Source organism: Lepidothrix coronata, unplaced genomic scaffold (genome assembly GCF_001604755.1).
Source record: "Lepidothrix coronata isolate B3197 unplaced genomic scaffold, Lepidothrix_coronata-1.0 Scaffold84, whole genome shotgun sequence".
NCBI classification, from domain to species: domain Eukaryota; kingdom Metazoa; phylum Chordata; class Aves; order Passeriformes; family Pipridae; genus Lepidothrix; species Lepidothrix coronata.
The window spans coordinates 2,567,389-2,589,692 of record NW_016690264.1 but is presented as its reverse complement, the minus strand read 5'-3'; the positions used below and the strand labels follow the sequence as shown (position 1 = coordinate 2,589,692).

Genomic DNA, 22,304 nt, shown 5'->3' with positions numbered 1-22,304 from the left:
ACTGACAGGATCACGCAACTGGTGGTGCAGAGCATGAGGTGAGTGCAGGAACCGGGGCCAGCAGGATGGGACTGAGAAAGAGGAAGGATGTTTCCTGTCAGGAAGAGGCACATGGGGGTCTCATTGCTAGAACATTTAAAACTAGAGTAGGCAGTGGGAGGAAATGCATGAGCAAAGTTCCAATCAAGGGCTGGCTCCCAGTTTTATAACGAGGAAGCCACTGTTCAGCACACATCTGTGGTTACAGCCATAACCTACAGTAGAGAGTATTAGACTTCCTGCTCCTCACTACTTCCCACATTAGCTGGGATTACAGTTGGAGTCACCTGCAGAGCTTCAGAGCCCCAGGTCTCCCACAGCTGTAAGCAGCTCAAGTACAAGGTTTGCAGGCCCAGAACATGGGCTGCAAGAGACTGGGCTAGTAGCTGTCATTAAGATCTCTTCAAGAGTGCTGCTTTGACCTTTAGCTCTTCATCTGAGTCTGGAGGATGAACTGGAGAATGAGAGGGGTTTGTATAGATCATTGTGCCCTGAATTAAAGAAAAAATAGGGAAAAATTTTGCTATATGTTTCAATGCACTGGTGCAGGTATTGCCTGCCCTGAGTTACGCAGACAAGTACACAGGAATGGGAAGAGAAGTAGGGCTGAGTGGTTCCTTAAGCTTCCCTGAAGCTGCAAGAACCTAGGAGCTCAGTGACTGACCTGTGAATTCCTTTTTGCATCTGTCCCGAACACTTGTTTCCAGATTTTCCAGCTGGATTTGAACTTTCTTGTAATCCCTCAGAGCCTGTTTGCTCTTCCTCCTGCAATAAGAAGCAGAATTGTTCCCAGTGGCACTGACCCAGGGACTGTCCTTGCCAACTGTTGTGTTGCTGCCAAAGGCTCCAGGGCAGTTGGTGCTGAGGCAATTTCTACCGAACATCATCTTTGCAGGATGCCAAACAGTGTTCCATAAACTAGATGTGTCTCTTGGAGCACCCATTAGGTGTGGGCTCTGAATAAACCACGCTGCAGGCTGTGACCAACAGGTGCCTGGTGCCTCCCACATCCAACACCACCAGGGGCTCAGAATTTGGCACAAAATAAAGAGAACTAAGACCTTGTTTAGGCCCAAGATGTACACACTTGGTCATATCCACTGAAAAATGTTGTGAGGAACTTATACAATGCCAGAGTTTCTTACCTGTATATGAAGACGATGACCAGAACAATCAGAGCCACAAAGGAAGCACCAACACCCAAACCAATCTGTGCCTCCAGCGGGAAGGTGAGCTGGCTCTCCGTGTCGTACTGCACTCGGCCCAGGAGGAAGTTCAGGTTTCCCATCTGTACCTATAAGAAAGCGTGTGACACGATGTAAGATCAGTGCAGGAAGGAAATACAAAGTCACAGGGCTTCTCCAGAATGGGCACAGGTGGCACACAGCTCCCCAGCAAAGCCATCCCACAGCACAACTGAATCCAGCTACAGTGTTTGCTTTCAGGGAACATTGGGCACGTAAGATTAGCGTTGAGAACAAGAGCAGCTCCTTGCCATCCCCCCTGTCCTTCACCAGGGCTTCTACCTTTCCTCACTTCCCACTCCACTCCCACTTCCTGCTTGTGCTTCAAGAAACAGGATTTCTTGCAGTGCTGCTGATTCCCTACCGTGAACTCTGGGAGCAAGTCCGTGCCCTCCCGCTTCGTGCGGTGCCGCGGAGCTGGCTGCTCGGAGGGGGGCTCACAGTAGAGGTGATTCCTTGTTAGAGTCTTCACCACACAGATTCCTTCCCCAATCATAGCCATAACTTCATCCTTGGAAATAGCCAGATCTAGATTTTCCCCCTGCAATGGACGTGGAACAGCACATCAAAACAGGGGAAAAAAACAACTCTGTATTTCCATGGCTCCAGAGAAGACAGAGAAAACCACTACTATGGGATGAAAGCAGCCTTTTTTCTTCTCTGATTAGACTCACATCTGAATTGGCTGCAGGAGTTAATTTTGTAAGCTAAAAAATTCACTTGCATACAATTTAGATTACAGCTTTAGGACCCGTAGCATTCTGCATAAGTACAGTTATAAATAGCCTGTCCTCTTAAGGCTCTTCAGCCACATCACAGCTAAGCTCAACTCTCCCCTCTGTGTATATATTTAAAAAGATAGTCTCATGTCAGTTAACCCATACACCCCGGTGAATCAATCAGTGCCTTGCAAAGGTGTAACACATCTATGCCACTGCTCTTATCTGCTTTAGTTTTGGGGGCTTAAGACTCCTTTTTTTAATAAAACCATGCTAACCAATGTTAATTACATTCTTATGTTTCAATGCTTTCTAAACCCACAGCTCTGTCAGCGTATTCCAACAGGATGGCAGATCAACCTCCTTGCTCTTTGGAAGTTCTTTTTCAGTCTTCTCAAACTGCCCTACTTCTCCAACGTGCATTCAAACCCCAATGACAGCAGTCTAGACATTTCTAGACTCGTACGTCCTCACAGTTTTTACTTGTGCAAAAAAAGAGCAAGTGGAGAAACTGCATCTCCAGCTGTAACCATTAGTTTTCTTAATGAGTGTTGGACTAGAAAGTACCTTTCCACACAAAAGAAAACTCAGAGATTTTTTTTTTCCACATGTACAATAAAAACATCAGCCACTCTGCACTTCCATGTCATATTTAAAGAGTGATTTTCCTGCCTGCACATCGTAAGGTCTTCCCTACTGGCAAGATTCTTTTACTCCTAAGTTACTTCTAGAGGAATCTGAAGTAGGTACAAAAAAGCCCGCAGCTGAGAATAGGATGTGCGGATAATTTAGTACTAACATCTTATATACAAATAGTTTACTAGAATTAAAAGTAAAAAAGCACAAAAGTTTCCACAAGCCCCATGAAGCCCTTAACAATGTTTTATGGGCTCAGGAGGCTTTTTTTGATGCACTCTTTTCCTTCCTCTTATGTATCATTTCTCACAGGCCAAAGCAGATGTGCTGTGACAGGCTGTAACATGTCATGACAAATGCCTTAAAAACCTTGGATACTGCATGACACCAATTTGAAACACTCAGCTTAGAAACAACTCCGTACAATAAACATTAATTCCAGCTAGTTTTTGTGTTACCTCCACAGAGATGACACTTCCTGGCTTGTGACGATATGGTTTGGCAGGATCCTCAGCATTCAGTGGTTTTAGGACAGGATTGACTTCATAAGAGAAGGGCATGGGATGCAGTGAATTGAAATCAAAGCTCAGATTATCCAGAATAAATTCCAGTTTGATACGGACACTCCTCAACAGCAGATTAATGGCTGGAGTTTTGCACAGGATCAGGTAGGAGGAGTTAACAAGACATGGCTCTTCAAACTAAATGCAGAAGGCAAAAAAAGTGTCAGTAGTGGAACACTAGTGCTTCTCCTGCAGCTTGGCAATACTTCTCATTCTGAGCAATCTGGGGCCAGTCTGCATTCCTCTCATCTGGAACAATGCCAGAGGAACTCTGCTTAACTGTAGAGGGAAAAATCCAAGATCTGAGGAATTCCCCATGTTCCTCTAAGGAAGGTTTTCATAGCACTGGTTTTGTTGGAAGGTCTCAGTGCTGAGAATCAGCTTTGATATCCCCCAGCAGCAAATTTTGGAGAGAGACCTGCTTTAGATCTCTCTGCTCTGACAAAATGGGACCAAACACCTTCAATGCAAGGCTGATTTCCCAGTCTGAAAGCTTCTGTGAAAGTGTTCCAGTGCCCAGCTGGATACATTTTATACATTTGGTGAAAGTATTAGTCTGGTTTTTTTCTGCCCTACAGCCTCAAATGCTTTCCCAAGAACATTGGTAAAACCAGCTGTTATTTATCCACGTGCATCAGAAGCACATTCTCTCAGTTTATGTAAAGGAAGCCCTCCATCATGTGCACTAGTAATACAAATCCTTGTACTTGGGCTGCCAAACACCCTCTACCTCTGCGAAATTCTGCTGCATGCTCTGTGACCTTGGTGACCACATCAATACCTCTGTGGTGACCCAACTCAGCAGACTGGCAGCAGGAGAGTAGAAAATGTTGGTCGCACTGGTAATTTAACTGAACTCTGCCTGGTTTTGTATCTCAGACTGAAAGAGAGCCCAGAGACTATAGGGATGGGCTGAACTGTGCAAAAGGAAGAGTCTGGAGCGCAGACACGCTGAGCCACACAAGCTCTCTGACTCAGTTGTAGATTCCTTTATCTCCACACTGCTGCCCTGCTATTTCTGTTCCACATCACAATCCTGCACATCTCTAAGCAGAAGCAGACCCAACCCATGGAAAGGTTTGTGAAAGTGCTTAACCTCTCAGCCTGGCAAAGAAAAATTTCACTCGGCCAAGACTGTTGATACGATCCATGCAGGTAACAGCAACTAGGGGGGAAAAAAAGCCCTATGGACAGAAAGTCCAGAAGCAGACACATCAACCTGTGCGCACCCACATCCCCACTGAGCACTTTGCCATGCTACCTGCTGGATGCTGCACAGAGCATCCTCAGGGCACTCTGAGTCTGGGATGATCCTGCGCCATCGTCCGGCTCCTCTGCGCCGGCGTTCAGATGGAGAAACTGTAACTCGGATCTTCGGTTTCTGTACAACATCTAAGTTGTATCCATGAACTCTGAGCACTCTCCCTCCACTGAAAGAGAGAAGTAGCTGATTTCACCCACCTGTTATTCATTAGCTCCATTTTGCCCATGCTGCCACCCTTCTGCTTATGCTTTTTCCTACAAGCCTGGCTTTACCCCAAAGTGCAACTCAACAGACAGAGGCTGCTGGTGCTGGAGTACCTGCCTGGAGTGCCCAGGGATGGTGCTGGAGTACCTGCCTCTGCACAGAGCCCCAGGGAAGGAGCATTCAAGTCTTTCTACCTGAGGAAGCTTTTAGGTGGCTCTGCAAAAGTGATGTTGGGATCCAGAGTATATCTGAAGAGGGATCCTTCCAGTCTCCGCTCTTGGTCCCCATATTTGATGGTGACTGGGAGTTCTGCGGACACATTGCTGGGACTTGTCTGGCATGCCAGCTGATCCTCTGTCATCTCAGAGAGGCTTGGAGAGACAGAAGAGAGAACAAGGGATTAACACAGCCACTGCAGAGACAGATTTTATAGTACTATGCCTTTCTCTCTGCAGACAGTCTGCAAACCTCTGCTGAAAGCTCTTGTGCCTTATCTAAGCAAGCAATAACTGCTGGGCACTTGTCAGGCAGCAGCGTATGGACAAAAAGCAGGTATAGTCACTGTCCAGATTGAAGAGACTGGACACAACTACCAAGGCATGTGCCCCTTCTCACCAGCAGTGAGGTGAGTTGGGGGTACATGTTCCAGGGTGCAAGAGAACAAGCAGCTCTTAGGGTCAGGCTGCAGGAGCCAACTGCAGCTCCCCATCAGCAAAAGCAGAGTGTCAGGATGGGGCACAGTCCTGTCAAGAGACATGCAGAACAGAGGTGTGTAGCACTGTTCATGTCCAAGGGATGTGGGCAGGAATCTAAGATAGTCAATGTTGTTGCCATGACCCTCAAAGGGAGGATCCCCTGGAACACGGAGGAGAGCAGAACTCCAACTGCTTGTGCTAAGGGCTGAGCCAGGCAGCACCACACCCTGTGGGGCTCTGGGAAGGACTCAGGACAGTGCACAGCCAGCACATGGGCAGGGACTGATCTTACATTTGGCAAGGGAGGTCTCCAAGCAGGACACTGATCTCGTTAGGATGCCCAGTCAGCAGCTTTGAGCCCAGAAGGGTAAGGCAGGTTCCTCCTGCTTTGGGGCCCTGAGTTGGAACAATGGATTTCAGCTCTGGGTTCTAGAAGAGGGAAGGAAAAAAAAAAGAAGTGAGTGACAAGACCTCAAAAGACAAGACAAGAAAAGGAAACAGCAGAATATGTTCAGTGACCTCCAATGCTCTGGAAGTAGAAGCTACAGTTCCCAATCACAGGTAGGCCTCAGCTAGGCTCCAGCAGCTACCTTATAGAGCAGAGATAACAGAGGAGGGATCAATCACACCAGCAAGACCCAGGAATTCGGGACCTTTCCACAGACTGCCAAAGGCAGATGGATGCTGCAACCAGCAGAGCTGTGAGCCTCACACACAAACCCTAGGATTAACAGTTCAAAGGGATTGTTCAGATCAGTAATTGGATTAATAACTCAGGTTAGGAAAAACAAGGTAGCAAATAAATTGTCTGTTTGTATAGCAGATGAGTAGATTACCAGCAGGGAGCCCTGAGAATTTGTGTTGAGACCTGTGCTGTTAAACATACTTGTAGGTGACCTGGAAAGTGGTAGGAATTACTGGGAAGCGAAGTAAGAAAAAAACATTTTTATGTCACAGTAAAAATTCCTTTTGCACTTCTCATCAGTGCCTCAAAATGGTGATAACAGAACCAAAATCAAGAGAAGAGCAACAGCATAGTTCAGTATATATATATGGTTCCATAGAGCCAAAAATGGAAAAGCCCAATAGTTTTCTGCATCTCTCTCCCCTTCCTATGGGACAGGGAGACAAGCAACTAGATACATAATTTGTAACTTATGCAGCAAGGACAAAAAAGGAATAATTGTACCTCAAAATTGCTTAAATATTATTTCATAGTTGATGGGTTTAAGATATCAAAAAGTTAACAGAAACATGTTTAAAAATAATAGGAAACATTTCTCCATACAACGCACAGGAACTCTGGACTTACTGCCACTAGCTGCTGAAGGTCAGAAGCTAAAAGTGTGTTCAAACAACCATTTGCAAATTAACAAAAGCAAAGTCAGAAGCCTTAGTAAGATGTTAGGCCATCAATAAAAAAAAAAAAAATCTTCAAACTGAAAAGATACCCTGTATTTTTCCTCTTTCTTTATGCATTTGATAGTTACCATTGTAAAAAAAAAGCTATGAAATCACTAGACTACAGGATCTTTAGTATTACCCAGTACAGCTGTTCTTATAATCTAAAGAGAGAATGGGAGGAGAACAAAACAAAACAAAACAAATCCCAACACACCACACACCACACCAGAAGTGCCTGGTAGAGTCCCATAAGTTCACACAGCAAACAGCCATTTAGCAGGGATACTTGAAACACAGGGGAGGTATTACAGTTATGTTACCTGATAGGTGAAAACATGCCCAGAAACGCCTCGTCCTCCTCCGGGCACTTCCACCACAATATGCCCAAATCTCTCTGTCCAGCTCCCGCCAGTGACACACACGATACTGCAGGACAATCCAAGAACAGTGTCACACCAGGGAAAAGCAGGTGAGCTGTATCCATCACATCATGTCCTCAAACCATCCAGCAACCACTGCTCCCTTCTTCCAGCCTTATCTCATGCTCAGAATATACAACCAAACACAGAGAAACACCTCTAAAAGATGGATTAGGTGCAGCAGAAAAAAGCAAGGGCCAGTTCCAAACAGGCCCATCCTATCTAAGATTGTTCTTTCTGGGACAGACAGGATGACACCCACTGTAATACAGATGCATGAAGAGTCCAAGAACTCTGCCATTGTCCAGGGCTGATCAAAATCAGTCACATCTGGAGGGACCCTAGGCCAGCAGTGGTCAGTGCACAGATTAGTGCTGTGTCTGATACAGGAGAAGACTCAAGACTGTGGGTTCAGATGGCACTGGTCTTCAACCAGTGGCCTCTAGAAACAGCCAGATCCCCTGATCTGCACCAACCATTCTTCCCAGCCCTTTTTCCAGACATAATTTAATGTGGGAGATGCTAACAAGGTGAAAAGTCAAGTTAAATTAAGAAAAGAGCAGCAAGGAATCCCATGTTACAGCACTGATTTGCTAACAGAAAAGCTACTCTGCAGGAGACTTCCCAGCTTTCCTGCACAGCATGAGATTAATTTTGTCTGGGCCTTGCTCAGGAGTGGGTTCCGGGTTCACAGCTATATCCCCTCAACTAAAGAAGCTCAGGAATTTGAACTTAGGCAGTGCAGTCCAAGCCAAGCTGCTGTGATGCCAGGTGATTTATAGATACAGAACACAGACAGTGCTACCCCAGGAAGATTATGCTCTAATTCTAGGATGCAAACAGAAAGCAGATGGATCCAGACAAACAAAGCACACAGACAGGACAACAGTGCTCGACACAGCAGGCCATTCCCAGCAGGATCTTACCTGGCTCCTAGAGGGAAGGGTGCTACAACTGTTGCTACCACAGAATGGAAAACACATTTGTGATAGCTCTGGCAAGAGATTACTCACAATTGCTCTCCTCTTCTCCTGCTGCTTGTTTGGCTCCTCTCCCTTCCTTGTCCAAGGCTCCCACCTACCTGCCCTGCCACAGGCCAAATACACAGATATCTCTTTCTCCTTGGTCCCCCAAATCACACCTCCTGACACTTAATTATTGCCTTCTTATATGGTTCTCTCCTGGCCAGACACACCAGCTATGCAGTTCTCTATCACTGACATGAGCTGGATTCAGCAGGACAGGTCTTTCTGCTTCACTACTTTTACAAGCATTGTGTGACCTGCCAGGCACTCCTGGTGACCAGAAGGGTGGCACAGGGCCCACCAGGACTCCTTCACCTGTCCCTGGTCGAGAAGGTCTTTTCATTGGGTTTGTTCCTGGCAGTGGAAGTCTAGCTGGCAAATGAAGACTGACAGTATAGGGGTGTGCCTCCAACCACGTGTTCCAATCCTCACCCTATGTTAACATGGTCAGGATATTTCCCTATCAGTGACACTTGCACAAGCCACGTCTTTTGCTCTATTGGAATCACCCTGTGGCTGGGAGAGACATCCATGAACTGCAGGGCTCTGAGCCCATGACTCCCTGACCTGGCTGGACTGCAGGCTCTGTATGGGCAGCACGGTCGGAATACGGCATCGCCGTTTGGCTGTCGCCTCGTACACAACCTTATTCCTCTAAGGTCACTGCCTAAGCAACTACTCAGATAGAGACCTTACTCAGGGCACTTCCTGGGGAATGGGCAAGGCTCTATACCTGCTACAGCAAAGGCAAAGACATCTCAGGCTGGGTCAGCAGCCAAGGGAAAAGCCAGCGCCTGCCTCTGGGAGGAGGCTTCACAGATACTCTACCTGCTAGAGATCTCATACTCTTGAGCATCTACGGCACAGGGAATTCCTGCAACAGTGACAGTTTCTGCAATGTCTTGATGTTTCTGCCCGAGGTTTGAGCCAGTGATGGTGATTCTAGTGCCACCTTCCACTGGTCCAGACAGGGGGTACACCTGCAAAGACATCCGCGCATGTGTAAATGTCACAGTATCTCAGACCTCTGCAGTCTGGCGACTGATCTACAGCACAGGGCCCTTCAACTCTGCCTGCTCAGTTCACTGACTCTTTTTACTGGCTTGGACTAGTACTAGGTCGCAGCCTCACCAGAAGAAAGGCCTTAAAGAACACCACAGTTGGAGCCTTCTTTCCCGTACCTCGCTGTTGCCAGCAGTCCCCACCCAGAGGTGATAATCCACTTGGAAGGCAAAGACTGCCCTGCTTTGCCTTCCCATTAACATGCTGACCACTCCACAGGGCATTTGTGCTGAAGAGTGGGAATGCACAAGCCAATACACGTTACTAGTATTGAAGCAGCAAGCACCATTCCCCCCTCAGCATCAGGACGACAATGAATTGCATGCTGCACAAACGTCAAAGCTCTGTCCCTGAGCAGCATCCAAGATAAACTAAGACAAGATGCAGCACATGGATGTTGTGTGCCACTGGAGGGAGGACAAGCTGACAGCAAAAGGGACACATGGCTACAGACACTTGTCATGTGGCAGTTAGCAAGAAACACTTAAAATAAACAGACAAAAATAATTAATTCCAGTAACCTCTCATGCCTTTCCCATCTTTGCTGTGCTGTTATCATTAGGTTTTGCTCTCCTTTGCCCCAGGTTCAGTTGGGCTGACCTGTTTCAGGGTCTGGTTGGGGACAGTTGGAGGATCCATCCTGTGGATCCTTTCCCAGCGCCTGAATGATTCTGCTCTTGGTGTACCATTTTCAGCTTGCACGAGATACAAATGCATCTTCCCCCACTATTTTCTATCAGCAAACTGAAAGCCCAGTACAACAGCCTAGAATCCTCACAACACTGAGGGATCACAATTGAATAGGACTACCTGGCTCTTCGGATGGCCAATGTGTTATCGAGCTGCACTGTTTGCACTCTGGGTTCACAGCCCTTTGATTTCCACTGCAGAACGGAGCCCTCCTTGCCCCGGGTGCAGTACACTAGCGAGCAAATTACTCACAGAGTGAATGAGAGGTGCTGGACACAGGTCTTCAATTTCTTCCTTGCAAGAGCCCCTGAAGATACAGCTGGGGTTGTCACCTCCACACCACACGCAGTTGTACTTTGAGTCAGCTGTTTGGCATCGGCTACAATCAGTGTGTCCCACAGAGCAGTTGTAAAAAGTCACTGCAAAGGAGAAAAAGTCAGAGGCATCTGCAAACATCCCCATAGGGCACAGAACAATCCAGGAACTTGGCACACTATACAGAACCTGCTCCTCCTCCTGCCCCTGTGACAAGCAAGGGAAGTGAGGCTCTATGTTTTCCTTCTGGGAAGGTGTTGCACTCCTACCATGAAGATCTGCAGCACTGTCCACTCGAAGGTGTCGTCGCCTCTGCACAAACACCACAGCGTTGAATTCAAGTTGAGATGCTGTGTAACTGTACTGAAAAGACAAAGACCATCAAGAGCATTTAACAGAGGCACAACAAAACAGCTGAACAGGCAAAAAGCATCAGCATCTGCCCTGCAGAGTGCACGGCACATACAGCCTACACAGAGCTTCCTATGCATGCAGACAAGGCAGTGTTAGCTGGGGCAGTGGCAGCACAGGCCTGTCCTCACTGATTCCTACAGCCACAATTCTGCTCTAGAAAAAGCAGCAGGCTTTGGTTCACTAGGATGAACACTGAAAACAAATGTGTGCTCACAACAATACTTGTCAAACTTCCTAACTGCATTCCTAAATGGCGTATTCCTATCTACAAGCCACTTGCTCAGAAAATTGCTCGAGCTGGCATTTATGCCATTTCAGTAGAGCTAAAGATGTAAGATTACAATTGGTCTGTAGGACTCATGTGCACAAGAGCCTATGTTGTTCTTCTCCTTTAACTACATGAGCTTGTGAACTAAAAATATCACCTCTGCTTGCAAATCTCGCCTTAAGCAAAATTCACACATCATCCAGAAATGTACATGGCTGTTTTAATTTTGCCGGTAATCTTACAATCCACAGGCTAGCTTCTACTGCCAAGGAAGAACATTGGCATTGACAGCAGTTTTCTTTTCACAGCAGAACAACCATCACAGAAGTCACAATCCAGAGAATGACAAACAACAGTGCCTCAAGCTAAAGCAGGAGAAGCACTGCGCTGGCCAGTTCAGAGACAGCATCATCCCCTGCTACAGCCAAGGCACCAACAGGTTGTGTGGCTCAGACTGCACAACCTTCCTGCAAGTTGAAGATAACAGTACTGCTGGGCAGCAGCATCACAGATGAAGGCCCCATAGTGCTAAATATCCTACAGATATTTTTGCAAAACATGCTCTTTTCCCCAGAGCTTGCCTTCCAGCCTGCTGAGCAAAACCAGCACCAGTGTGAATTCTGAAATGGCACAGTAATCCGAGCACTCACCTGGTTCATCTGGCAGGTGATATAACAGAGAGACCGGTTTGTTTCATCTCCTTCCACATAAGCATCCATCACCACTGTCCTCCCCTCCACATTCAGGACACACTCATAGTCCCACTGCTGGTCCTGCAGAGAAGAGACACATGGCACCACTTCTCCATGACACAGCTTCAGGCTGCAGAAGTGTCATCCTGCCTCTCCAGTTCAGTACCTTTTACCAAGCCACCTACTGTGCCAGCAGTGTGCTCCTCCCATTCCCTTCGTTATGCCAACTCTACACTACATTCAAGGGCTCTCTATGCTGTCACTGCCTCCATGTATGAAAGGTAAACCAACACAAAACAAAACACCTAGAAGGGAGAACGTGTGTCAGTGTGGGGAGAACTCAGCACAAAGGAGGGAATTAAAGGAAAACCAGTGGGACTGTGAAGTTATGCCTGTTTGTCTCTGTAAAACACCAGCTTGGAAGTGAAGAGTGGAGTACACAGATTAGGGCAGAGCATGTGAAAAACACTAAGTGTCTTTTTCTCCTCTCTCTCTCTCTCTCTTTCCTGCAAACCCACCACTGAATTGCTTAGATACTTCTTGTAAAAACAATGGATATGCATCTATCTGTAACCAGCTCTGCTACTCTGAGCAGTGCAGTATGTCAGGTTTAACGCATAAAGTAACAATCAGACTGTGGGCTGCATGTTCCGAGGCAGTTGTTTGTAAAAGGTTACTAAATCATCTTCTATCTTGAGAAGCAAAGAGAATTTTTATCAAAGCCACACCCAAGAAACAGCTGTCAAGGGTGGTTTTCCCCACTGCAGAAGTTTCAGGTATGACAGGAATAGCCACATTAACTTGAGCATGCCAGAAAGGAAAGGGAACAGATGACTTATCTTTAGTTTATGGAAACACAAACAATCAGCAGGGATTCAGCAGGAAGTTATTCCAAAAACTAACATCTGCAGTGCAGCACAGGTGCAATTTAATCCAAACGCATGCAGATCTTCTCCAGCAGGTTGGTGCACACCTGTATTCTCCCTTTTTCTGTGTGACTTTCTACCCACCAATAAATCCAGCTATGGAATTCTTTATGCACAGAAGTAGGTCATTCCTCTAGGAGAAACCTAGGCAAAGCCACAATTGTGTCTTACACATATTTTCAGCAGTTCAGTGGCCAGGTTGCCCAAACAGTGCCCTGTAATAATACAGTTTCTCAAAGGTGATGGTGTTGAGCTGACTACCTGGTAGAGGTGGAAGTTCTTTCCCAGCAGAGTTATCTTCCTCGCCACGTTGACTGGAAACAGTGAAGATCCCTGGATTCCCTGCACACAGGGACATGCATCTGGACCCCAGCTAGGCTCTTCATTCTGAAAAAACCACAGGGCAAAACCTCTCCTGAGTGCTGAAATACTAGACTGGCAATCTGCATGAAAATATCAAAGAGTTACAAGCCTTAGTCTATGAATTCCAAAGCCCAGTAACTTACCTCCTCCCAAAACTCAGGGGCATCATACTGATAATCGAGGTCAGGGTGAAGGATCCGAGGAAAGTCAGGGACATCCCTCTCTGAAGAATCGCCATCACCCGACAGAAGAGTGGAAGCAGAGAAGAGAGATGTGTCATTCTCAGCCTGCAGCAAATCCATCCAGTCCTCTGTGTCCTGGAGTTCTGTGCCTTCCTCCAGCAGCCACTCCGGGGGAGCTGATGGTGGGAGCTCTGAAGCAGATAGTTCAGTTCCCGGCAATCCAGGAGAGTCATCAGAGGCAACAGGGCTCCCTGGCACCTGGCTGGGGGTCTGAGGAGATGGGATGGCAAATGTCAGTGCTTCTGTGGTAGGAGAAGGACTTGGAGCCCACTTGAAACTGGTGACAGGAGAGGAAGGTGTTACTGCGGCTGCAGATGTGTGCAGGGGGCTACCCATGGGGGTGGTGGGTGGGTCGGTGTGCCGTGGCTCCTGGGCTGTGGCTGGCCCTTCAGTGGGCAGGGCTGCGTGATCCACATTTTTGGATGGGCTGGTGAGGACAGATGCAGCGGGAGAGGTTGTCTCTGGCACAGTGACAGCAGGTTTGTCTGCTGGTGGTGGGAGCGGGGATTCTGTGGCGGCCTGGAGAGGGGCGGCTTCGGTCGAGAAAGTCAGGTACGTGTAGCTGAGGGTTTCCACAGGCTCAGTCATCGGATCTGGGGCTGCAGAGGGTGTGATGTGGATGGGCTCTGTGGGGGCCTCAGTGCTTGGTCCCACATGCACAGGGGTAGTGACGGGTTTTGTGGCCATGGTTGGGGCTGTGGTAGAAGACTTGGTGAGGGGAGCGGCTGAAGAAGGATACACACTTGAGGATGGAATCTGGGCCTAGAGAAAAACAACATGGTGGGGGGAGAAGAAGGAAAGAAATGAAACAATAAAACCCAAGCAGAGAAACACTCTGTATCACTTCTCATAGACAAGAGGCTGCTTCACCCTCTGGATTTTAATGAGAGTTGTATCTTATGCTGTCTTCTTGAGATGGGGCTGGGGAATGCTCACAGTGCAGAAAATCCAGCAACATTCCCTCTTCCCACGGGTGCCTGCTCTCACCTCCTCTCAGAGGGAGGTCTGCCAGTCTTCATCCCCCGCAAAACTGCAAGGCCACCTGTGGCAGCCAAAAATGGCATCTGTTCCACCTCCCCACTTGCAGCCTCCCGGTCAGCTTGCTCTTGTCCCTCACTTTGAAAACACAGGCTGGACAGCCCCAGGATAAGTGTGACCTGCTTCAGCTGATGGCATTTCCCCAGAAATCTGTAGTATCAGGGATGCAGAGCCTCGTGTCACTCCAAGGGGAGCTCCTCCTTGCTCACCTCCTTGCTTGATGTTACTGACAGCTGCTATTTTACCTGAGAAGAGATCTGACTCACCGAGGCTGTTACAGCACACAGGACTAGGACTGAGTAGGAGACGTACCCTTTCATTGTAGATAATGGTTCCCTCCTCACAGGTTGCTTTGTGGGTGCAGAGGTGCTGCTGGATGCACCAGTTACATCCCCAGAGACTGCTCACACACTTCTGACACCTGGGACAATGACAGAAAAGCAGCTGCTAAGAAAGGACGACCCAGGAAGGTACAGCCACCCTCACTAGAACTACAGAACAGAAAAAGCAGGTTCTCACGGTGCCGATTTCCACAGCAGGGCCACCGCAGCACAGTCATAGAAAGAGAAGTCCACAGAAGCAATGAAGATGTCATGGAAACGCACTACGAGCTTTATGGTGACATGATCTGAAAATGAAAATAAAAATTTCTTAGAAATGGAGCCCCTATAATAGTTTGCCATACTGTTAGGAGATACAGCATGCTTTAGGAGAGACACTGTCAAACACAGAGACAGATCCCCTTCCATGCTTCCAGCATCTCAATCACTGGATTATCCTACAGACACTAAAAACAGGCTGGACAAGTCTGTCAGGTGTAGTTTGTGACAGCTCTTGCCAACCCATGGGAAGGAAGCCTAGTCTGAAGATCCCTCAGTCTTTATAATTCCACTGCCATCTCTGTATTAGAGGAAGATGTAACACTGAGGCTCAAAGCTGATTGTCTTTGTCATCCAAAGGAAAATGAAACCCTTAGAATGGACATGGCCCTTCACATACTGCCTTCACCTTGAGAGCTTTGTTCTACAACCAGACTGAGAACTGAGTCAGTGAAGAAGTTTATAAAAGACTTGTAATCTCAGCTGCAACGACTGAAGGCTTATCTGCTTTCAATCCAGATCTCACGTCAACTACAAGCCTCAGGATAGCCCTGTTTTCTTTGGGAAAAGACTGTCACTGTTTTTTGTAGACCAAACAGCTGCAGAGATGGTCAAAACTTGCTGCAGCTGACAGCATCAGCCTAAAGGAGATATTTTGCATATGACAGTACTAAATCAGATAATTAATCTTGTTCTAGACAAATGCCTCCAACCTTAGAGTTGGTTATTAGTTCTTCAAATAATGGAGAACTGCTCCAGTCCAGGAGCAGTCATTTCTCAAAGGCAGTTGGCTATAAAAATAAGTAACAAGAACCTTGTCCACTGTTCCTCTCAGACTGAGAACTCAGAGCTCCTCTTGCAAGCAAGCTCTAGTCACAGCAAAACAATTAACATGTGAAGAATCAGTCAGGCCTAAGCTGGGTTCCTGAGAGGACAACAAGTCAAGCAGTATGCTAATCAATCAGTTAGTAATTAGGGGTGTATGGAAACCTATGATTAGGAGAAAATAAGGGTATCCTATGTGGCTGGAGGCTGGAGTCACTGCAGTACTGCCAACTCCTATCACTGTCATAGAGGTGATTGCATTTGGCAGTGTTGGAAGGGATAACACCTCCCAGCATTTCAGGGTTATGACACCGTATTTATAAATATTCCTTTCTCCAAAGAGGCCATTATTTCCCATGATGCCAATAACGCTGTTTGACAGTACAGAAGATGAGGTCGAGCACTTGCAAATTGAGAGTAAAAGTTTGTCACTTGTAGCTGTTGAGCCCCAAGCTGGTAGCACAGATAAGCTGGTATGCTACCTTTAAAAGAAAGCTGGAAAAAGGCAAATATTTTAGTGTGCTGGGGAAAGTATTATAAGTAGGAACAGGAAAGTGCTGGTATCTAAGGCCCTGATGAGATCTCACGTAAAAAGCAATGTATGAATCTAGTTACCAGCTTCAAATTCATCTTAGCAGAGTACAGACGCTGTACAAAGAAGGACTAGCAGTAGAGTGAACTAGAGAGGAAGTCTAAGGAACAGAAGAAAAGTTGGCACAGTTAACATGGCAAAATTCTATGCTAGGAATGCCCGTTCATCGAGTGGGAGAAGAGCTGCGGAAGCAAAAGGACAACACAAATAGATCAGATAGACAGAAACCATCCACGAGCAGGTTTAGGCCACAGAACAGGAGCCGCTGGATAAGCCTCAGAGATGCAATATGAAAATAATGTAGGAAAAGCATCTTGGATTAAAAGCAAGACTGACTTACAAAAGAGTTGATAAGAATATCTGAACCTCGGAATAATGAGAACTAGACTGTGGCTTTAACTACACTGATTTTCACAACTCTGCTTAAATTCAGGCCCACATTTGCACAGCTAAACAGGGAAGCCAATCCTGCCCACTCTGCCTGCAGTGGCAGTCCATGAGGCCCTTTCCCTCTGTTTCTGACCACCCTGGTTGTTTTCTTCCAGGCTACAGTAGTGTGAAAGCCAGACATTATAATACTGTAAATAATATTGAAAATGTAGGAGTTTGAGATTGAATGAGTGTGTTAGCTGTCATGTTATGTCCATGGAGATTGCTTCAGACCTATTAGCCAGCTGCATACTTGCTTGGAAAATCCGTTCAGCCCTTTAGGTGAATTGTGTGGAACGTTTCCCAACTGGCACCTGCCTTTTACATCAGATGAACAAGCTCTTTGAAGAGATCAGCTCATCAGAGCTCACACTGACAGGCTGGGTAAAATCCAATGAGAAGAAGATAAACTGAGAACTTTCCAGGTCCTTTAGAGTGGCCAATCAGCAATACTCAGCCAGCTATTGTTCACAGGCTGACTAAGTATTTTCTGAGGTTATGCCGCACTGCAGCTTTATTTCTAACTTTAAGGACTGTGGGTCTCTTCTTACCTTTCCTTACATGTATTTCCTTCTCCCACTACATGGATTTTGAGAAGGTTTGCATTTTGTTTGCTTTAAATAATACAGCACTATTGAAGAGAGTTCTCTCTCCTGATTTATGACAAAGCTGCCAAACCAGTCACCCCTCGAGACTGCATTTCAAATAACACTCAGATTTGCATACAACCCTTCAAAGAGGATCTCTTTTCCAACTATCAGAATTTGGCATTGGAATTTGGCAACAGCCCAAAATAGCACAGGATGTGTGTGACACACAAGCAGAAAGTAAACAGATATTATGAGGAATGAAATGAACACCTGCTGACAGTCCACATACGCTCATGGCTGTTAATCCTGGCAATCTAATGGACCTACAATGTACTTTCTCCCAACAATGTTATCAGAGCTATCATGCTCCATTTAAAGCATTTCACTAACCTTTTCCTGTTGGCAAAGCTGGTGCTTGGCTGGGATCTGGAGAAGGACACATGATTCCTGACTCTGTCAGAACTGCTGGGCTTTCATAATCTTTAAAGTAACACGAGTAAAATTCTTCCTCACGCAGAGAAGGTAAATCCGAGATGGCCAAGAATATCTGCCAATTCAATATTATCCAGTAAATAATTTGCCCTCTAATAATTTGCCCTCATTTCATCTAATTTTCTGGTTCTGCTTTTTCAAAGGAAGAACCTCATAAAGTAGTTATCTACACATACACTCATTTTCCTATAATGTCTCCTAGGACTGACTGTTCCATTCATCATCTCTTGCCATTCCCAAACTGAACTTGGCATTTCTCCAGCAACTGACAACTTCCCCCTTGGCCCAAGCCTCTAGCAAAAGACAGGTTCTTGCCACTTCCTGACACAATGACAGACTTCAAATCACTCCAGCACCTTCTTAGCTTTTCTGCCAGCTCTCACATGCCAGACTGGAGATGTAATTTTGGGTAACTCCTTTCAGATCTTCCTGACAGCAAGTGTCAGGAACAATGAAAGCAGAGACACTGGCACCCTATAGATACTAAAATGAGGAGGGATCACACCCAAGCAGCCATCACATACTCCAAAATACCAGGTAACTCTTAGCAGGCAAGGACATTTAGTATTATGAGAAAAAAAACCTCAAACAATTAAATGAACAACTTGGCAGTACCAGGAGATAAGTCCCTCATGTAAGCCAAGAACATGCTTGAAGGTTCAGTGGTTCAGTACCCCACAGAAAGCAACAGAAAGACTTGTGACTTCTCAGTCTACAGGGGACTCTCTACAGCTTGAGCATCATCAGAGGAGCATCACCACTCACATTTCTCTTTTCCTCCCTGCTGATATTGGCTGGAGTTAGCGACCGGACAGACAGACACTGCTGGGTAGAGTTAAAGCTCCAGAGCCACTGCTCACTCAACCTGGACCGCAAGCACTCAGAGCGACGGCTGCACCTGCAGGGAAACAGCAAGAAGCCCTGTGAGACATCTGTGCAGCAGGAGGGGTTTGGCTTCCAAGGGGACACTGACTGTCTCAAGCCTTGCTAGAGTCTTGGGGAAGCTGCTACACAAGCCACAGAAGTCCCAGCTTCCCACCACTTTCAATAATAGGATGAACTGTTGCCAAAATATAGATGGGTAGGCACTTCTGGAGCTTCAAGGGTCATGAACTAGTTCCTCTGGTTTTCTACAGGGGAACAGAGTCAGCAAGCAGACACACACACACACTGGAATAAACAATGTCTCATTAAGCAACATCAGTAGGGGAGCAAGAAGTGAAAGATTGATAAATAAGAGAGTGACACCAGAAGAAGAGACAAGATAGTTTCTTTACATTTGAAATGAGGCAGTTTGAGCTGCAGCCAGACTAAAGCCAGGCTGAATTCCACTGGACAGGAGAATCGTGAGTGGTGAGCAAAGACCCAAAAAGCAATGAAAAGATGCCCTTTTAGGGAGGCAGAAAGCGGAATGGTAAGTTAGAGTGAATATCCCACAAAGGAACTAAAAATAAACTAAATCCAGACAGAGATATAAGAAAAGAGGAAGCAGAGACAATCCCTAAGCACTATCTCTCTAAAATCCTTGCAGGTGAACAGGGATCTATCTTACCGTCCCTGAAGGACACACCAGCCACAGTAGGGATCTTTCAGTGCCAGACAGGATTCACAGTCCAAGTACAGGGAACATTCCATTATGGGAACCTTTACCACCTGTCACAAAAAGAAATGAAAAGTGAAAACACATTACAGGCAACACAGCTTCCAGATCATTGGTTCCTTATACCTAACTAAAAAGTCCCATATTTGCATGCTCACCGAAGCAACTTCTCAATCCCCACTTTATCTTCCTATAAAAACAAGCAAAAAATAAAGGAACAAGTGTCCAGAGCCCATCTGAATGGCCATTTCACACCACGCTGTACAGAGGCATTGAGGCAAGTAAAGCATACTGCTATTCATAAGTTATCTGTGACACACTTTGCAAGGAGGTGACTTTATTTAGTCATAAAACTGTATTTTAACAAAGTAGATTAAAGAATAGCAGACTGAATATCATCCATTCTTTTACTTTTCTGGACTCTGTCATACGAGATCTCTCTTGACACGCAGGTGACTGAACCTGGAGACAGCAGCTCCGGCTGAGGCCTCTGAATCCATCTGCACTATTGTCCAGCTCTACCTGGTAGAACTGACTGGAAGTAGACCATGAAACTTTGACCAATGTGGAACAAAAACCTTCTGCCATCTAGAGGTAAATTTTACTTGCAAAACTTCTCTGCTTTAACTTACCATCCTTGCTGATTTCAGCCTCTTGCCCTCTTTAATCCACTACTACACTTCAGCTACTACTGTCAGCTACTTTGAAATACCAACTTCTAATCCCAGACCTATTACTTTTGCTAAGTACATGATGTAATTTGCATCTTTTAATTGACAGAACAATTACTGTTAAGGATATATTTCAGATTTCCCTAATCTTCTTCCACTCACAGATTTCAACTCCTCCTTTGAAGTGTTACAAATTTTACAAGTATCTCAAATGCACTGGGGGAGTGAAGGGAAGCAGTAGCTTTCCAGCATGCTCTCATTTTTGTTTGTTCTTTCCTTCAGAGTAACTCAAGGGCTGTTTTTCCCCTTGCTAGGAGGATCCTTTTCTTTCCAGCTCAAGTCGCTGATATGAGTAGTGTTCTACAAATCCTCTCAAATAAAGTATCCATAGCTGGATTTCCTACTCAGCAGACACCAATATCCCAAAAGCCCGAGGCATCGCAGTGCCTCTTTTCCTCCAACTGCCTCTGGGCGCAAACAGAATTACAGAAAGAAGGAGAAGAGGGAAAGGTGCCTCCCATGGCTCCTTATACAGCTTGATTTCATCTGCAAGATTGTTATTACATTCCCGGTCAGAGCACACCTCTGCTATCTGCAGACATTTCCCGCACATTCCTGCTTTTTGTAGGTTACATGCCTACAGAAGAACAGCTTAATCTCTTAACTGATTAAAAACAGAAGTGCTACACTTTTAATACACAAAACCTCCCTCTTCTCTTCTAATCTCCTGCAAAACCAAGATGGGTCACATGTGAACTCAGAGGCTCACATTATTCTGCTCAGATGGAGATGCAGACTGTTGTCCAAACAATTCCTGCTCAATACAGTGGAACCCAGGAATTTGTGGTCCCTTGTCTTCATGCCAGCAGAGCAGCCTTTTATAGCCTGCAGTTCACATTCCTCCATCATTGCTGATACAGTCTGACAGACTTAGGAAAATGCACATGCGAACAGGACACGGTTTAGGGTAACGAGGCTTCCTCCAGCTTTTAGAAAAGGCCAGTCCCCCTCCCTGTAAGTCAGACTGACAGGCAGCTGCTGCCCAGCACAGGCTTAGCCATACAAAGTTCCTCTGCCTCCCACGCTCCCGTCAGTAGTTTGGACCTCAAATGCTTTCAACTCCTCTGTGGAAGGGATTGTATTGCTCTTACCATTGACTGGGTCATGACGAAGAGGTGCTCCTGCAACTGGTCAAACAGCAGGTCTCCACTCACCACGCTGTTCGACGGGACAGCTAACGAGGCGTATATATGTGCATCTCCCATGGCTCCTATGTACACCTGCAGGAGATCACAGCTGAGTGCAGGCAAAGCATCGTAACAGGAGCTGGGGACACCCATCCTACATCAGGAACAAGTTGGAACTCCTGCTGTGTGTAAGGATTTCAACCTCCCACCAAAACCTCCATGACTTCGGTCACATGAAGCACGTGCTTCACAGTACCTGCAGAAACCACGCAGGATGCACCAGCCCTGATGCTGGCTCAGTGCAGATGTAACCAAAGGCAACGTGACCACTGTTTGGGGGTGTTCACATTCTCCACAGTCAGCAGAGTGTGAGAAGAGACTGTTTGATAGTAACAGTCTTTAGTAGGAACCCGACTTCCCAAGGGACAAGAGAAATTGCATTTTCCCCCCTTCCACCTGAGCATCCCGGATTAGTTTTATCCTCTTTGCTTTCTGTTGCACCCAGATCATACCTTGTGCAGCCTCCCTCTGCTGTCTCCCAGAAAAGCAATGGTGTGGCCATCTTCCACATTCACTGCCACAGCTGTCAGACGGGCCTCGGTTTTCTCCAGGAGGGGGGCTGCTTCCAAGGGTACACGGCTGGCCATGGGGCTGGGAGTGTGGTCAGAGCCACAGGGGTAGGCATACAGGGTGTCCTTTTAGGGAAGTGGAAAGGAGAGGGAAATTAGTACCAAAAAAAGGGATACAAGGAACATTAGAACACTTAACACTTCCCACCATCCTCTTCTACCCAAATTCCTTAAACAGGTGCCCCAGCAGTGAATTCAGCTTTGAATCCCTCTAAGCTTTTTTTTTTACTGAGAGGAAAACCAGCCATATTTTAATAATTAGTTTAGGTATGTTAGCTGCTTGTACCTTCACAGAATCCTGAAGACATTTTGGCCAGTCTATTCAGCATCAGTAATGGAATGCATTGAAACTCCTTTGCAAGTTCACCAAAAAACATTACTGGCTATACACTGCCATAATACAGCTTTGAGGAAAATTTATTGTATTTTTCATAACAAAACAAAAGGATGAGAATTTCTGCTTTCAGT

At 46.3% G+C, this 22,304-nt stretch overlaps 1 protein-coding gene across 4 annotated transcripts in view; it reads right to left on the bottom strand.

Annotated features, from left to right (window-relative positions):
* The window catches only part of PLXNB1 (plexin B1), a 74,918-nt gene that overhangs the window by 8,464 nt on the left and 44,150 nt on the right, over positions 1 to 22,304 (bottom strand). For 3 of the 4 annotated variants that reach the window (XM_017820655.1, XM_017820654.1, XM_017820653.1), the window contains 21 exons: positions 21,720 to 21,902; positions 21,172 to 21,300; positions 19,302 to 19,402; positions 18,515 to 18,647; positions 17,648 to 17,804; positions 14,742 to 14,850; positions 14,535 to 14,643; positions 13,086 to 13,946; positions 12,841 to 12,966; positions 11,612 to 11,734; positions 10,549 to 10,642; positions 10,217 to 10,383; positions 9,041 to 9,192; positions 7,089 to 7,194; positions 5,657 to 5,793; positions 4,864 to 5,040; positions 4,463 to 4,631; positions 3,097 to 3,339; positions 1,648 to 1,824; positions 1,185 to 1,333; positions 704 to 804 (listed from right to left, as the gene is read on the bottom strand). In XM_017820655.1, coding sequence (XP_017676144.1) covers positions 704 to 804; positions 1,185 to 1,333; positions 1,648 to 1,824; positions 3,097 to 3,339; positions 4,463 to 4,631; positions 4,864 to 5,040; positions 5,657 to 5,793; positions 7,089 to 7,194; positions 9,041 to 9,192; positions 10,217 to 10,383; positions 10,549 to 10,642; positions 11,612 to 11,734; positions 12,841 to 12,966; positions 13,086 to 13,946; positions 14,535 to 14,643; positions 14,742 to 14,850; positions 17,648 to 17,804; positions 18,515 to 18,647; positions 19,302 to 19,402; positions 21,172 to 21,300; positions 21,720 to 21,902 — 3,703 coding nt within the window. The remainder of the gene's footprint in view (positions 1 to 703; positions 805 to 1,184; positions 1,334 to 1,647; positions 1,825 to 3,096; positions 3,340 to 4,462; positions 4,632 to 4,863; positions 5,041 to 5,656; positions 5,794 to 7,088; positions 7,195 to 9,040; positions 9,193 to 10,216; positions 10,384 to 10,548; positions 10,643 to 11,611; positions 11,735 to 12,840; positions 12,967 to 13,085; positions 13,947 to 14,534; positions 14,644 to 14,741; positions 14,851 to 17,647; positions 17,805 to 18,514; positions 18,648 to 19,301; positions 19,403 to 21,171; positions 21,301 to 21,719; positions 21,903 to 22,304) is intronic. The other variant, XM_017820656.1, reaches the window with a different exon arrangement.